The sequence below is a fragment of the Mesocricetus auratus genome, unplaced genomic scaffold (genome assembly GCF_017639785.1).
Source record: "Mesocricetus auratus isolate SY011 unplaced genomic scaffold, BCM_Maur_2.0 Super-Scaffold_6730, whole genome shotgun sequence".
NCBI lineage: Eukaryota > Metazoa > Chordata > Mammalia > Rodentia > Cricetidae > Mesocricetus > Mesocricetus auratus.
The window spans coordinates 89,406,052-89,424,241 of NW_024429184.1; the positions used below are offsets into that span (position 1 = coordinate 89,406,052).

At 43.4% G+C, this 18,190-nt stretch overlaps 1 protein-coding gene across 12 annotated transcripts in view; it reads right to left on the bottom strand.

Moving 5' to 3' along the window:
- The window catches only part of Znf532 (zinc finger protein 532), a 118,183-nt gene that overhangs the window by 34,916 nt on the left and 65,077 nt on the right, over positions 1–18,190 (bottom strand). For 10 of the 12 annotated variants that reach the window (XM_040741693.1, XM_040741691.1, XM_040741695.1 and 7 more), the window contains 3 exons: positions 14,219–14,400; positions 9,668–9,844; positions 2,911–3,073 (listed from right to left, as the gene is read on the bottom strand). The exons of the other annotated variants lie outside the window; for them this stretch is intronic. In XM_040741693.1, the coding sequence (XP_040597627.1) occupies positions 2,911–3,073; positions 9,668–9,844; positions 14,219–14,400 (522 nt within the window). The remainder of the gene's footprint in view (positions 1–2,910; positions 3,074–9,667; positions 9,845–14,218; positions 14,401–18,190) is intronic. 12 annotated transcript variants of the gene reach the window in all.

Sequence of the window (18,190 nt, forward strand, 5' to 3'; positions counted from 1 at the left end):
AAGAAAGGGCTTAGCTAAACAGTTCAGTATTAGTGACCTTCTTGCACACTATCCTTCCCAGGAGGAAAAGGGAGTTGTGTGTAGTTGCACCAGGAGAGGCGAGGCCACAGGTCTCTATGCACACAAGCATCAACTGGCCCGTCCATGGGGCTGAGAGCAATGTCTGACCAGGCCCTCTGAGCAGGGAAAAGCAGGACAGACATTTCCCTATGGTCATACCTGCTTTTCTTCATGTACATGTCAGACTTCCGTGTGCAGAGACAGCAGCTAGTTTGGCCTCAGTACACAACTTACCTGTTTCCACTTGTGTGTGCAAGTGTGTGTGCACAGGTCCACATGCGGCATGTTGAGACCACTCTCTCTCTAGTCCCTGGGTTTTTAACATTTCTAGCCACTTAAAACACAAGGGACAAATCCTCAAGCCCTAAACTTTCTGTAAGTTCCAAGGCAGAAACATATTTCTCCTCCATAGAATAACTCTGGGGACAGAAGTCACCAAGAAGTGGGGATTTCACCAAGATAACAAGAGCACTGGGACATGTGCTGAAATGCAGGTTTCTAAGCCATTTATTGTATATTATTTGTACATTGTAAGCAAAAGTAATACAAAAAATCAACTATCTTTTTAACGAAAGGAATACAATTATGTCTAGCATAGGCAAGGTCCTACATTTGATCTCCAGAACAGTTTTAAAAGAAATACTAATACAGCTTAATTCTTTCAGAAATGATTTTCCTTAGCTCTTGTAACAGCAGCTAACCTGGATGACTGTAAGCTAAAGGTTCTCAATATGTATTCTGGAAGAACAGACATGATAGGAATCAGGTAATAAAGGGTCACCTGAGAGACAGACAGAAAGAGAAAACAGAGCAGGAATGAGTGAGCAAGGGAGAGGAAGGGGGAAGAAGGGGGGAAGAGAGTGTGTATGTGTGTGAGAGAGAGAGAGAGAGAGAGAGAGAGAGAGAGAGAGAGAGAGAGAGAGAGAGAGAGAGAGAGAGAGAGAGAGAGAGAGATCCTCCCCAACATCCCCATTCCAATTCTCCTTCATGACTGCATCACAGGTACCAGGCAATATAAATAGGGAGCAAGTAAGAGATGCATCATTGTAAACACAAAGGTACCCTAAAACATTGTATTTATTCTTACCTACCAAGCACAATGTAACAGGAGTTTAGACACTAGAATGTACTTACAATGAAAACAGCCCCACTGTTTTCTTATCACATAGGTTGGTAAAGGTTCAGATAACTAAAAACAATCCCTCCTCCTACGGTCACAGGGTTATACCATTCTTCCTCAGTCTCTACTCCTGGGCCTGTATTCATCCACATTCACTATTACAAGAAGAACCCCCCCCCCGCCCCGACACCACCCACCCACGCCACTTGTTGATACCAAGTTCCAAAAGGCAAATCTCAGAAGCCTGGGAAGAGGCGACTTCCCCCTCCCTGTCTGCCTCCTGATCACAGGGGGAAAGTAAGAAGCTAGAACCGAACAGGTGCGGAACCAGACTTTAATCCCATTACTTAGGAAGCTGAAGCGGGAAGACTTCTAGAAAATCAAGGTCAGCATAGTTTACATATCAAATTCTAGGCAAGCTAGGGTGGTCATCAAAAGACCCTGTCTATAAAAAAAAAGTTAGGGAGGGAGGGAGAGATGGAGGAAGGGAGGGAGGGAGGGAGGGAGGGAGGGAGGGAGGAAGGAAGGAAGGAAGGAAGGAAGGAAGGAAGGAAGGAAGGAAGGAAGGAAGGAAGGAAGGGATTAGTTAAGAACAGCCTTCGAGACTGAAAATGGAGCATGGTGCCACTTCAGTGGGTGGAGACAAGAATCCAAACAAGACTCTTACACTAACACCCACACCAAGTCCAACACCCAATCTTCCTTAAATATTTAAAACCAGCAACTCATTGAATAAGAGCACTTACTGCTCTCTTGCAGAGGACCCGGGTTTGGTCCCTAGCACCCACACGGTGGCTCACAACCATCCATAACTCCAGTTTCAGGGGAACTGATGCCCGTTTCTGACCTCAAAGGGCACTAGGCATTCATATAGTACACATACATTCATGCAGACAAAGCATGCATACACATAACATAAAATTTAAAAAAAAGATACAGTATAACTATGCAGCTCTGGCTAGCCTGGAACTTGCCATGTAGACTAGGCTGGCCTTGAACTCACAGGGATCCTTCTGCCTCTGCCAATTAAAAGTATGTGCCATCATGCCCAAATTATATGTTATTTTTATAGAGTGAAAAAAAATGAAAGACTAAATCAAATACACGGCAAATTTAAGTGCTTATATAATTTCAATGGGGAAACCTCAATGTTTCTGAATGTATCTATATTTGTATAAATTAGTATAACTCATCATAACTCCTATTTCCTAATCCTGTGTGACAGAGCTCTCAAAACAGAAGACTACAGAGCTGTTAGGGGCACACGCTGCACTTGCAGAAGACCTGAGTTCCATTCCCAGCACCCATGCCACATTGTTCACAATTGCCTGTTCTAGATCCAAGAGAATTATAATCTCTGCTCTCCAAGGGCACTCACATGCATACCCACACACAGATATATACCCATAAATAAAACAAAAATAAACTTCATTTTTCTAAAGAAAACTTCACTGTCATCATTTTCATGTAAATAAAAAGATCCCTAATAACTTTCTATTCTTTTGAACCAAAGCATGCACACCAGCTGCTTTTCAGCAGTCTTTAGGAGACACAGCAGGACTCCTGGATAAATGGCAGCCCAAAGCCAACTGAATGAGGACAGCATGTGACATGGGCCGGTGTCCATCTCTTTCCCTAGATAGTAGCATGCTTTACAGCTTAGTCAGTGCCCTACAACCATGCATGTATCTGCAGCTCGCTGAGACGGGAAGAGAGACGCGCACACACACCTTGATATGGTCCATCATAAGTTGCTTCTGTGCATACAAAAGAGAACAGTCTGGACACTTGAAAACAGACACCTTCTGGTTTTCAATATGCTGGTCAAAGTGGCGATACAGCAAGGTCTGCAGGGTGAACACAGTGTCGCACATGGAACACTTATAGATTATTCTAGAACAGAAGAAGCGCAGCAAGATACAGTCAGTCAGCCTCGTCTTGGTCAAAGAAGCTACATCTTAGCATCTAAGGAACTCAGGAGGTAGAAGCCATTGAAAGAACACACACAAAAGAACATTTTAGCAGTGGTACAAACTTTTCAAGACAACTGGCATCACTCAATCACAGATAAGGCTTCAATTCTAAGACACATTCAGTGACATTTGTTTAGAAATCTCAATCAGTGACCATTTTCTGCCTCATGAGGGTGTTTGTACAAAACCTCCCAATGCTGGTATACACAGCAAGAAACAATCACAATTCTTCTCTCCCTCCCTCCTTCCCATCTTTAAAAAAGATTGAAAAAGGCAATACAACTGAACAGTAGTAGCACCCTAACCTGAAAAAGGATGTGGAGGTGATTTTTTTTGTAAGGTCAAACAAACCAATACAACTCCATCGAGGTCCCGTAACTAGGAAAAGAATTTGATTAACGAACTAAAGACACCCAAACTCTAATACATGGACAACCTGTCCCAACTTTACATTTAAAATTGGCACTTTCACATTTGAGTATCAACCTTTCTATACCAATTTTAACACAGAAAACTACGCCAGTACACAATTACAGAGATAAAAGGACAAAAACACACAGCACAGGAAAACCCAATGCTTCCCAAAAATGGTTAACAGTACTAGACACCATTTCCACACCACAGTACCTGTACACTAGACACTGCTTCCATACCAAATGCCTTATCCAAACGTTCAGCAGACTAGAATCTTCTAAACAAACCTCTTCCACCCACTTAGACCTCTCCTGAAGCTCGGGGACGGGTGTTTGGGGCACTGAGGTGTGTGTATGCAGCCGGGACAGAGCAGTAGTCTCTCCTTTAGGACTGTCCTAGTCATCCTGGTCCTTAGGGAGGGCCTATGGAACTTGTCCCCTTTGAAGAACTGTAGAACAGGGACAAATAGCCTAGGGAACAGCTGAGAATGGGAGACAAACTGGCTGAAGAGAAAGAGGGAAAAGAGGTTTAAGTTAAAAGCTGTGCAGCGAAGCTAGTGAAAGGAAGCCCATGAGTCCATCTGTGTTTTCTGAGTGTGCTCTTAAGATAGCTCCTCACATAGCTTCAAACTCTACTGGGCAATGCAGTCCATAAAGGCCAAACAAAACTGTAATTTAGCCCAGGATGGTGGTGCATGCCTATAATCCCAGCACTTGAGAAGATGAGGCAGGGGAGTTCCTATGAACTCAAGGGCAGCCCAGTACACTACAAATATCATCATGGCCAGGGCTAAACAGCAAGGCTATCCATAAATAAATAAACAAACAATTTAATTTCTTTTAAAATTATAGCTGTAATTCTTCAGCTTTAACACTCACAGAAGACTTTCAAATGTAACCAGAAGATCATGTTTTTCCAAAGTCTTGCCAAATTAGTCACTTTTCACCTTCAACTTAAGATGGGGAGAAAGATCCAGCTCGTTGCTGGCAGGCTTTCCTCATACAGCCCAGTGTTGGACCCTGTGATGTTTCACCATCACAGCAACAGGTATCCAAGGATGCTCATTTCCTTACTGCTTGAAATGGCGTATGTGGTGAAGGCCCTCAGTGTCCAGTGAAATGAAGCATCACAAAGAGCAACTACGTGAGCGCATTTTTAAAAGAAACTGCTTTAAAAGATTTTCAGAAAAATTAAAACAAGGCAGTATATGATGATATGGGCACATTTCTTTTTTATTAACAATTTATTTTATTCTTGCGTGTGTTTGTACGTACACCACATGTATATGTATGTGCCACATATATGCAGGTGTCCTTGGAGGTCAGAAGAGGGTGTTGGATCTCTGGGAACTGGAATTGCAGGCATTTGAGAGCTTCTAGACAAGAGTGCTAGGAACTGAACTTGGGTCCTCCAAGGAACACTAATTAACCAAGAGCACTGATAAACTTCTATAAGCCCAGCAAAGGCAGAAAGACGGTGAATTCCAGGCTATCCTAGCTACGTAGCAAGATCTCTTCTCAAAAAGCAAAACAAACAAAAGCACTAAGGAATGTAAAGGGGGAAGAGGTGAGGAATATGGTAAAAACCTATCAGGCTCAACCAAAGCTGACAGTCTGACAGTACCACCATCAGGAGAGGTTCCCTTTGTGGCCCATTGAGAAGAGGCACAGCCTCATTTCTCCAAGATTCCCCATAAGGAGAGCAGGTCCTGGGTTGACTCCGAGAAAGCAGGAACAGACCAGCAAGGCCAAGGCCATCCCAGAATGAAAGTTTGGGTTTTTTGTTTTTGTTTTTGTTTTTTGCAGGGGATGGGGTGGTATGGTCACGATCTTGGAAAGAAAGGAAAAAGACATTGTCAGGCAGCTGGAACGATCTGAATCCAATCTGTGAACTGGCTGGCACAGTGACGAGCACTGACACCCTGAACAGGGGCTGTGCGCTAATGACTTTTACCCGTGTGCTTTTGCAAAGGGGAGAACACACTGAAGAAGCAGGTCATGATGCCATTACTCCCAAGGATGAGAGGGAGAGAGGTGTCATGACGAGCTGGACCAAATGAGGTAAAAATGCCACAGCCAGGGCCTCCAAGGGAAGGGCACCCATGAGTTCTCAGTGCATGCTGCCAACATTTTTGTGGGGCAAGAACCATTAAAAGCAGCAGTGACTACTGCTGCTGCTAAAAACTAGAAACAGCAAGTAACAAAACTACCACAAACTCGAAAGTATGACTAAGGGACACATCATGAATGTGAAGTAAACTTCCTGATGACAATGGAAAAGCCTAGGAGGAATAGTGTGCTACAGGAGAAAGGGGAAGTTTTCCAAACTGGGGGTGGGAGGGAAACCCCCTTGATACAGAGCACAGGTAAAACAACAAGATGGGGGACCTCAAATCCACAGTGTGTGTGTCCTGGGGTGGGGAGCAGGGTGGTGGTGGTGCATACCTTTAATCTCAGCATTTGGGTGGCAGAGACAGGCAATCTCTGTGGGTTCGAGCCCAGCCAGGTCTACAGAGCTAGCACCAGGACAGCCAGAGCTGTTACACAGAGAAACCCTGTCTCAAAAAACTAAAAAGGAAGAATACTTCTAAGACCATGTGTGTAGGGAGAGATCTACATACCTATGAAACGCACCCAAATGGGCATGGTCAGAGCTATGGGTACATAGATCTCTCCCTACACATGTGTAACATGAGTGGCTGGACAGCTAGGGCACTGTGGTAGCAGATACTTAAGTAGGGAGTTCTAAGACCAGGAACTGCCAAAGTGAGCAACTGATTAAATCCCAGCAAGCATGAAGCACTGATCTCCACAATGTAGCTGGTTCTCACAGTCCTGGCAAGGTAAACTGACGCTAATTCCAGGCCCCATGTGGCATATTAAGAGTCAGAGACATGAGGTCATTTGTTTGATGCCATCAATAAATGATAGACAGATAGATAATAAAAATAAATAAATAGCCGGGCGTTGGTGGCGCACGCCTTTAATCCCAGCACTCGGGAGGCAGAGGCAGGCGGATCACTGTGAGTTCGAGACCAGCCTGGTCTACCGAGCGAGTTCCAGGACAGCCTCCAAAGCCACAGGGAAACCCTGTCTCGAAAAACCTAAATAAATAAATAAATAAATAAATAAATAAATAAATAAATAAATAAATAGATCCCAGTGCTGAGGTCTCTTTCCCCAGACTTAAGGGATCCCCCTGCCGTGCTGACAGTATCACTTTATAGGCTTTGCTTCTCAGGAGCTTGTTCCAAATCTGCCTCTTATATATAACTCTTAACTTGGAAACTGTCATTTCTGCCTGACACATGCTCAAAATGACACAAATTACCCAGAAACTATTTAAGAGAGTTCAAAATGTCCTTTTAGACAGCAGGGAAAATATGTCTATTCACATACTGAAAACAACAAACAAAAGCACTTACAGTGGTGTCTGGGACACAGCAAACATATTACAGCTTGCCTGGTACTTTGCAAATTGAGGTTCTAAAACTATAGGATTTTTGGTATATGTTTAGACATCTTTATACTCAATACAGAAAATGGTGTACTGGTGTGGTAGAAACTGAAACTGACAGAAGTCATTTGGGTAATTCTGAATCGCTTGTATAACCAGAGCCGTCTAAACAATGCTGTGAGGGGTCAGCACTAAATGCCCTCTGACTTGAGGACCTCTGGCTTGCTTTTAGTTAACTCCAAAAGGACCCCAAGTGGCCACAGGGTAAGAAGTTTTATAGTAGCTTGAATGAGTGAGGTGGTACGAAGGGCACTATCTCAGGCATAGTACCACAGGCCTGAAGAGTCCACAGAGTTGAAGCAGAACCCCCCATAGAGCCAGGCTTCCAGCAGGGCTGAACTTAGCCTAGAGCCGAGGATGGAGGACTGGATGAGTGCCAGGCTAATGCTGCTGAAATAGCGCTGCACCAGTTTGGGGCTTCTGTCTTCCATTTCATCAGTATGCTACTTATTGTACAATGTAGAACACAATATTTATGCCTGTTTTTAGGTATGTGCTTACTAAGAACCCTGATAGAAACAGACAGACAGACAGACAACGTATAAAAAAGCTAGAAGTGATATCGTATGTCTGTAATTCCGGCACTCCAGTGGCTGAGGTAGGATGCTGGTAAGCTGGAGGTCAGCCTGGGCTACACAGTTAAACTATGTGAGGAGGAGGGGGTTAAAATATGAGAGTAATATTTTCCTATGCAATTTCCCTGCTATCTTGGGGGATCCATTCTAAGAGCCCCAGTGGTGTTCGGAAGCCACAGAAACACTGAACACTCTAATGTGACATCGTTACCAGTCACTCTCCCTGCTGGATGTGACAGATAATTAACACTGCCTTCACTTTTCTCCTTTTCATTTGCTCTTAGCATGATTTTTGCATATGATTGCTTATCCTGTCTCTTTACTAAGGTCTAGAACTTTAGCTTTACTTACACAACGCACTTTTACTCCTCTCAAGGCAGGCTTGGCACCACTACTCTTTTACTTTGGGGACATTATGAAGAACATGCAGAGCTACCTGCACACAGTACCACCTGCAATATTACAACAGTCAAGCTGGTCACTAACTGGCTAATGGGCAGTGCATACAGCAGAGAGAGACTGGACAAAGGGACTCTGGTGTTGTGAAGAAGCAGGACCATAAGAGTCCTCGGGATACTATCTATAATGATGTATGACCTAGACCTACAAATTGTTTACTTCTGGAATTTTCCATTTAGTAATTTCAGTCCACAGCTTATCTTGATTAATAGAAATTAAAATTGTGGATAAAGGGCAGAGGACCACTGCACCTGTAATGTGCTTCCTTAAGTAAAGCTATGAAAATTCTAGACCTACTGTATTCAAATTTGAACAATATTGTCTTATCTTAATAATCTTCTGCTCTCCATTCCAGTTGACAGAAAGTGACTTATTTGAGTGAAGACTAAAAGGCTATATTCCTCACAAGGCAAAGGCTGATAGCATGCACAAGTTTTCCCATCATGAACACAGGAGACACATCCATTAATCTCACTAATCCCTGTCACTGAGTGAAGGCCTCCAATGGAATTCAAATCCTCTAATTTGTAATTTGCCTCTCTTTGAGGATCAATACACAAAACATCAGGCTAATGATCTACTTGAATAAAAAGACTTTAAAGTAGTTTTAGTAAAGAGGCATTTGTATCTATTCAATTGTATTTCCCTGAAACTAAAAACTGGACATATAAGGAAGCACAGGTATTCTACTACATATCTACATCTCTTTCCCTAATGGATCTTTGATACTGAAGTCTCTCTCACACACACAAAGCCCCGAAACACTGGGACAGCCAATCTAGCCTCCATAACCATCACATTTCACATGGCCATAATGAATCCAGGAATAAAATGACCAGCACCAGGTGTACTGTGTGAACACAAAGACAGAGGGAGCAAATACAGAAACAACGCGTATAGAGTTCCTCTACAACCCAAACAGGCTCCTCAGTCCACAAACTCCAGCCACATCACCTTATTCACATCTCACTCAGACCCTGGGACACAAGCATGACCCGCACTTACAGGCGAGGCTGACAGGTAACAGTCCCAGGCCTCGCAGCTGGCAGCTGGAGAATTCTGACCAGCCCCTGTGCCCACATACCCCATCCCCACTGCTGACTGACCCCTGGAGCAGACAGGCAAGTAGCCCATCCCTAAAGCAAGAACAACACTGAGCAAAATTGGATTTGCTCCCACTGATCAATGGCTTGCCCTAGCTATGAAGTTAAATTCTGTAACTAGTGTCTCAAGCTCCAAATGACGGAAACATTGATATTTTATAATTTTCCTAAAACTTACTTGTTAAAAATCATTTTAAGGATAAAATGGGTAAGTATTCATTTGTTGAGCAGAAATTGATGCAAAGCATGAATAACAGGTGACATTTTGGGACAAAGACTTTACCTGGAAAAAGTAGAATGATTTGGTGAGCTACAAGCAGAACGTCACACATCAAAAATCAACATAGCTGACATATGTTCAGACCTTAACATTTTATTTACTGCAATGACAACCTCCTCTAAATGACACTACAGCAGCAGAGTAAAACTCAGCCACAGATAACTTACTTTGGTTCTCCTATCTTGATGCCAGGATGCTGCGTGTAGGCGTGGGAGTGTGTACTTGGGGCGGACTTAAACGCCATTGGACAGATAGGGCACTTGTAGAAGACTTCACAGTGAGAGCCTTGAATGTGAGACTTCAGTGCGGCCACATCAGAGTACACAACATTGCAATGTACACATCTGTTAGAGAAACAACACTGTCATTAGCACAGACCACTGAACACCGTGAGTGACATCACTGTGTGAACAGGGTGAAATGAACACATCTCACAGGCCACAGAGGCTTCTCGTGGCTTTTGGAAAGTATTTTGCCGTTTCTGCTTGCAACAGAGTAAACGTAACTTGGTGTGTTTAAGGGGAAAGATAACGGAGAAAATTAATGTACAGATGGTCAGTGTTTGGAGCATCTTTAACCTTTTGAGGAAGGATGTACACAGTAAGGCCAACAGACCGTGAGGGGAGACAGCAAGAACCTGGGGATCCTGAACTGGGGAATGATGTTCATGGGCTGGACTGACACTAGGGCCTGATGTCCTAGTACCACGCCAGAGACCTATCCAATGGAAAAGGCCTTAGGATCTGCACCTACATGCCCTCAACACAGGGACAGCGAGGGGCACGTGAAGAGGACATGGCCCATGGTCTCCTGGCGCACACTGGTGTAGCAACATATTCAAGCGCATGGTGACCCAGATGGTGGTGAAGTCAGCACCTGTGTGTTCTGTCTGCTGGAAACAACCTGACTGTGCTGGTATTTGGTCTTTAAACTACATCAACGCAAACTTCTGAAAAAAAATCAGCATCTCTGAAAATGACTGGCTCCAAGCTTCTGAATTTCTAAGGATGACAATTAGCTCATTCCCTGCTAAAACCTAATCCCATAGACACAACCCTCCAAACTAGCCTCGGACCCCCCAGTTCATCCTCTTTGCACAAGGACCCACAGCAATACTTGCAACACCTCCATTAGATGATGGGCTCTTCTTGATCCCCACACGGAAAACATTTGGGAACCATCGGAGAGAGCATGTCTCACATGTGACTGGATGTTCATGTTCCCAGTCATGTATGTGCAAGTCACCTGGGAAAGAAGTCTGCTGACAGGGCCTGCCCTCCAGGACACCACGCCAGACAGACACTTGTACTACCCTTCTGGGCTTCGAGGCACACATGCACTCATGCAGACACCTCCTGTAAAGCCACACAGAGGATGTGTGTTCTACAGTGTGCATACCTTAGAAGGCATGTTTAGAAAACCATGGTGAATTCTCAGTGTCACTGCCATAAGTAAGGCACAGTGCTCACCAACACAGAACCTAAAACACTGTGTGAGTGGAGAACAAGAAAGATTCGCAGTCCTCCCAATAGACACGAGTCAACCAAGCATTCTGGCATCCTTCTGGGCCACTTAATGCTCCTGTCTGCAGGTCCTTGGTTGTAAAATAAGAACTGGACAGATCATTTTTATTCCCACCTTCTCCCAGAGGCTAGTGACTACAAGGTAAGGAGGGATGCAGTCTAGTCCTGCAAGATCACCTGGTTCCTAGCCTTAGGGAGGATGCCCATCTAATGAAATCAAGCACATCCGGGAAATATAACCATAGACAGATGCTAGAATCTGGCACCAGGGCCTGATGTTTCCACCTTTTCCAAGTGCTGCCCAAGGGTGGACCACACACAGTTTCCCACCAAACACAGGACTAGACTCTATCTAAAGCAAATGACCGAGAAAAGAGAAGCAAAGAGAAGCATACTAATGCCCCAGATGTTCCAGAGCCACTTGAAGCAAGAGAAAAGCTTCCCAGGCTGCAAACAAACTAAAATATGGTTCTTGAGTTGGCAGAAGACATGATAGGGACCCAGTCCCACAGAAGCCAAGAGGAAGTAGAGAGACAAGAAAGAACAAAGAGGGTTAGGGCAACAGAGGCCAATGACAACAAAAAGCGAAGCAGGCATATGGACCAGGGGATTTCAAAGACCCCCTTATGGCACCACAATGCTACTAAACATCTTCCTCACAAGTTCTGGGGTGACAGGCATGTGTCACCATGCCTAGCTCTCTTTATTATTTATTTTTAATTAAAAAATGTTTACACCATACAATTCGACAATAATCTCTTTCTAAATGTCTGTATCAGGAGGCAAGAAAATTCAGAAAAATATCTGACTTTTATTCATAATTGACATTTACAGGCATGGCCATATTTAAGAGATACAATAGGAGCAAAAGACAAGCAAGCACCTGCCTAGGAAGGAAAATCTGCTCTGGCTACAGAAAGATCATACACAGAATGATTACTGCAGAGACGAGAGAAATGACAGAGGTGAGAGAGAGAGAGAGAGAGAGAAACAGGGCAGGACCAACAGGCTGCCAAGCCCAGGCAAGAAGCATCAACTACCCCATCATTTAAAACAGCAGGAGAACTAGGTATGGTGACACTGGTTTCTAATCCCAGGCTGAACTCTGTTTCAGGCCAGCCTGCGCTACAGTAGAAAACCCTTCACCAAAAAAAGGGGGAGGTGGGCAGGGAAAATGTTTAAGAGTTTATATCTTTGCTAAAGAAGTCAACTGAACTAAACTTCACAATAAACATGGGGTCTGGGCGCAGTAATACTTATCGATAATCCTAGCTCTGGAGAGTTAGGCTTAGGAGTGAGGTCAGCCTCGTGTACACAGCAAGTTCCAAGACTGCCAGGGTGTCACAGTAGGGCCCTGTGTCAAAAGCAAATATAGAAAACTCACAAGCATGATGTATTCATAGTCTGTGTACCCTCCAGTCTAGCTGGGAAAAATCTATAGTTAATAAAAACTTGATAAAATTCAAACTGTAAAATTGAAAGCACCCAACTTAAGCAAGTCCGCCTGGGGCAAACGAAGGGGAGTGCAATCTTCTCCCAGCAAGGACTTCTGTCTTAATTTAGGAAAGATCTCAGGAGTAACCATGAGTGCAAAAGGCTGCCCTCTATTCGTTCTGATGCAGCCTTGTTTTCACTGAGGAGACCCTTGGGAACACGGCATTCAGCAGAGGGCAGGCAGGGCAAGCACAGAAGCCACAGCTGCTCTCCCGGCTGTGTGCAGACCTCGCTGCTTCCAAGCAGGTGGTAAGGGTAAAGCACTGCTCTGCATGGGTCTGTGGGTCATCCTGTTTAACTGTCACATCTTAGAGGGTTGGAGGCAAGCATCCCCCAAGTTACAGGGTACACTGGACAGAGGACACTTGAATTTCACACAAGTCATGACAAGCAAATCTGGCACAAAGAAAAGCCCCTGGTTTCTTGTTTCCTAAACTAAAGGTTTCCTACCAGGTTAGATCTCCATCCATAAAGCATTTGAAAGCATAAGAGTAAAAATAGAACTCTGTCTCATATTTTAGTGGTTAGAAAACTAAACAGAGGGGAGATTAAGAGATGGCTCAGCAGTTAGGAGCACTGGCTCTTCTTCAAGAGGACCCGAGTTCAATCCCAAGCTCCCACATGGCAACTAAAAACCATTTGTAATTCAAGTTCCAAGAGATCTGAGCTTCCTCGAGCCAATACACATACATGGTGAACAGACAAGCATAAATGCAGGCAAAACACCTACACACAAAAAAATTTAAAAAGAAATAAATCTTAAGAGAAGGAAGAAGAAACAGAAACACAATTGGGCAGAGCCACCCAGGAATTAGTGATCCCAGAACATAAACTAAAATGAAAAAGTCATCAAACCACACCAATGCTACCTTATCTTTATAAAACGTGTGACAGAATTAAACTAAACAAAACCATTGCACATTAACAGTCTGACCACACATAGTTAAGATAAACATATGCCATGGTGAAACATCTGCTAAAACAAAGACATGTCACCCATTACACAGTCCCTGACATAGGACCATGACATAGACCCTTGAGGGGCTTTGATCAGGTCAGGTGTAAATGGGATGGGGGCACACTTAAGAAGGTAACAAAGTTTGAGAACAAAGTCTATCATCACCTAACACTGGATAAATTAACATCAAAGTTGCCAGATGTCAAAAAATACACATCTGGGGATCTCCAGAGCCAGTGAAAAAATGAAAGGGCCAGAACTGGGGGAAGCAGAAGGGAAGGACTTTTGGAGGAGAGGCTCCAAAGACTGATAAGAGAAAAAATATTCACCTGACCAACCCTTCTGTGTGGTTACAGCAATTCCTCATGTTTGTATTTTTAGAAGAGAAATGCAGAAATGCATGGTATTCCTGCAGAGGATAAATATGGGGAGTGCGACAAATATGTGCAGGGGTGGGGGAAGGCTGAAAGGTTGTAAAGGCTGTCTGTCAGTCATGGCCACGCCCCATAACATGAACATTTACCTAGAGGGGTTACCCATTTATCCCCATCTGTATGGACTGGCAAGGCCAACATGACTTTAAACTTGGATTCAAATGGGTCAACTCTACTACAAATGAGCGAAGTTCCCAGAGGGTCTGTGAGTTGCAGTGTCACCCTGAGAGCTGTGTAAGTGCACAGGCCCTTCCAATCGCAGTGCAGTTATCAGTGAACAACTTGCACAGAAGTGAACAACATACTGACCGAAAACCAACTCTCCGTGTGTAGTGCAGACAGTTCTTGGTGACGTGGGTCTGGAAGTGCACCGACCTGCAGATGGCCCCGCACTCGGGGCAGGTGTAGGGAGATTTGTGCTGATGGATTCTCTGGTGTGAAGCATAGCTGCACTGGTTAGGAAGCAGCATCTGGCAGACAGTGCAAGTCTTCTAAACAAACCAAAGGGGGAGACACGATTGGTCCTGCTACGCATGGCTATATGCAAGCACCTTAGTAAGCTGTACAGTACTTATGCGTCTCATTTCAAACACTGCTACAAACGACTCTAAAGCCCAAGGGAGGAGCAAACCTGAAGATTACACATTTAATGGAAACTTTTCACCCTGTGAAATAAAACGGTTAGAATTACAGGGGTGGGCTCGTGCCCAAGTGTGAGCTAAAGGAAACACCAGCTCTACACGCTTCCAGTCCTGTTGCCTTTGCATTTCTGTCCAGAGCAAAGGTCCTCCTGCAAACGGTGCTGACAGGTCAGCTCTGCTACACCTGGCCACGCTCGTGAGCCCAACAGGAACTGTTGTTCCCACACTCCAGAACTTGCTTCAGGAGAACAGAAATTCCCCCAGGTTAATCCAGTTTCTTCTTTTTATTTCCCAATCACTCCAGTTACTTTAAATCTTAAATACAGGAACACAAACGGGAAGGCTTAGGAATTGGTTTTCTTTTTGTACCTAAATTGGCCTTCAAACGGATGAACTGGCCATAATATGATTAATAATTAAAATTTTAAAAACTCAAGGTCAGATACATAAATTTGGACACTAAATTGAAATTTGCAGAGCATAAGCAATTTTACAAAGCTTAGAATCTGACTGTATTAAAATAATGACTGAAATCTTTGAAGAAAAACATTTACTTATCAAAAAAACCCAAATATTCTATTTTTCATCCCTAGATATAAGTATAAATATGTATTTAAAACATAAACCAAAAAATACTCAGTCAGTCAATATAAACTGACTATATCCTCAAAACAAATTCAGAGTGTGAGAAAAAATTCATCCCTTTTCCAGACATTTGTGCAAAAGCAAGTACCTTTTGCATTCTAAAATAAACCATTTGGGTTAAAGTCAAAGAAAGCCTCAAACCATAGATTTGTCTAAGATTAAAGACACTCGTTCAGATTGACAGCCGTTTTTAAAAAATATTTTTAATTCTTCATAGTTATTTCAAATTAAGCCCAAAATTTTAAGTTTTGAATTGACTTATACTAAGGAAAAAAGAAAACTCACTGGAAAACTATTTCTTGTCAGGCAGTGGTGGTACACGCCTTTAAATCCAGCACTCAGGAGACAGAGGCAGGCAAATCTCTGTGAGTTCAAGTGGTCTACAGAGCAAGTTTCAGGACAGCCAAAGCTACACAGTGAAACCCTGTCTTGAAAAACCAAAAAAGAAAGAAAATTATTTCTTGGTTTTTCTCCTAAAAGAACTAAAATGCCAGTTTTATCCCATAAAACATTTATTATAATCACAAAATAAGAGCAATACAGGCAGTGCTGATGAGGTTAACGTCATTAAAAAAAGATGCCACTCCTAGTAACCCATTCTTCAAAGGTTAAAACATGCCACAACAACGAAACCAGTCAACAGGGTCACTAGTTACAAAAGCCTGCTATCATTACATAGTCATTGGCAATCACTCACTCTGTGAACTACAGTCTACCACCTTCTCCACAAGCCATTATCCCAGGTGAGAATTATGGCAACATCTTAGTGTACACTTACTTGGAAAGTAAACTCATACTTTCAATTCTAAAAGAAGTCAAAACACATTATACATGTATGTCTACACATACACATATGCACATATTCATAGGTATATACACACATACTCATGTATGCATATAGATATAAATATAGATTTAGATATGGATTGGTTTCATTTCACCATGAGCCAAGCAGTGAATTAAGTTCTTTAAAATACATTAGGAAGTTTACATAGATTTAAATACATTGCATCATTTATTTCTCATAGTCTAGGAAGACAATTAACACCTCCGTTTTACAGAAGTAGAAATAAGACTTAATGGAACGTGCCCTGCGCCCCACTGTTACTAAGGGCAAGAATCAGGGTTCAATCAGGCTCTGGTGGAGGTGTGGTGGAAAGAGTGGGGTCACATGAGTTGAAAAACATGAATAAACCTGAACATCAACGATGACCCATTGATGTTAACAAATTAGTTTCTCTTTCCCCATAGCTTCACCCATATCTAAAACAACATGATTATATTACTTTTGTAACAGTATAACGCCAAAAGAAAAGAAAATCTAAAAGAACAAAGATCATATGTTTCATAAAAGCTGAGAACAAAACAAAACAAAAAAATCTTACATTATCATCCTTGAAGAAATAATAACAATGGTTGCTCTTTACAATACACACAATATGCACAACTTATTACACTCGTCACCATCACTGACATCACCCTTATCACAGCTCCTCCTTTCCCAACCATGCACAGCCATCAGTTGAGGCTCTCCACCCATTTCAGACCCAGCAGTGAAGAAGAAAGGATGATGACTCCAGACTCAAATCAAATGTATCCAATCCTGGAGCTCTTGAAAAGGGAGGATGCACCAGTGACCGATCACAGCGGATGGCAGGGAGCTTACCTTCAGTTTATACAGGTGCACACGCATCTGTGTACAGACCCCACACTCCTGTGCTTCTCTCTTGGCTTACTGTTGCATGCCTCACCTTCATTCCATTTGGGTTGCAAGCTCTCTCCTCCTTGATGTTTGCATAGCGCCCATGTTTCTGAACTCACATGACACTTTCCTTAACTGCTGCATAGCGCCCATGTTTCTGAACTCACATGACACTGTTGCCTTAACTGTGCTGCCTCAGATTGCATAACTGTCCTTGCTGCAGATAGTGGAGATGGGATGCTTTGAATTCATGGCTAAATGCACATTGTCTAGGCTCAGAGGCACACTGAGCACAGGACAGCATATGGATTCTTTGTGGTCCGACCTTCCCTTCCTTTTTGTTTAAGTCAAAGAAAGTTTTCCTAATTGGCACAAACTAAGGCTACTGGGCAACTCGGCAGGAGAAGCAGCCATTAAACCCAGTGGCGCGTGGCTCAGAAAGAGAACAAAACAGAAGAAACGCATGCATGTGGATCTCTAGACATTAGGCCTGACGCCATCAGAACACGCAGAAAGGTTCTGATGCTTGGGAGGAGCAGCTAATTCTCTGGGGCAGTTTCATTTGCTCGGGGGATGATTTTTCAATTAAGTTTACTTGTCAGTAGTAAAGCAGCACTAGCAAACTAGGTAAAGGGAGCTGAAAAGGAAGGTCACAGTCCTTGCTGAGCCTGGTGGGCCAGTAGCCAGAGGCCAGCGGCCAGCCGCCCAAAATTGACAGCTGGCATAACATCGCAGGCTGGAGGAGGGGTGGGGCCGGATGTCCGATTAAGAAGTTGGACTGTGGGACTTTGCATAAGTGAGGAATTACCTGGGCAACAAGGAAAACAATTCTTTGCTTCAATCTGTTCTCTTAGGGAGAAATACAGTTGGAGAAAAGTAAAAGGGGAAGGGTGAGAAAAGCTAGAGAACACAACTACACAAACACCCACTCACAGGTAAATCCCAAGGCCTGCAAAGCCAGACTACCACTGCAGCTCAGTGGGACCCAGCTCTTAACCCAATCACTGTGCCCTTTACTGCAGTTCCATAACTGCATGGACAGTAAGATGACGTCTTCATGGTCACAATAAAGCATGACTTTCACATTTTCACAATTACAAAACACTTTACTCCACTTTCTCATGATTAGAAAAACGCTTTACTCCATATCTAACTTAAATGGGAGTGACACAAGGAATGTGTCACATCCTGACTACATGCATCCTTTGTTCCCAGGCCACTTGCCACAATCAGAATCCCTAGCAAGAGCTGACTAAATGAGGTAATCCACAGGACACTGTATGACAGCACACA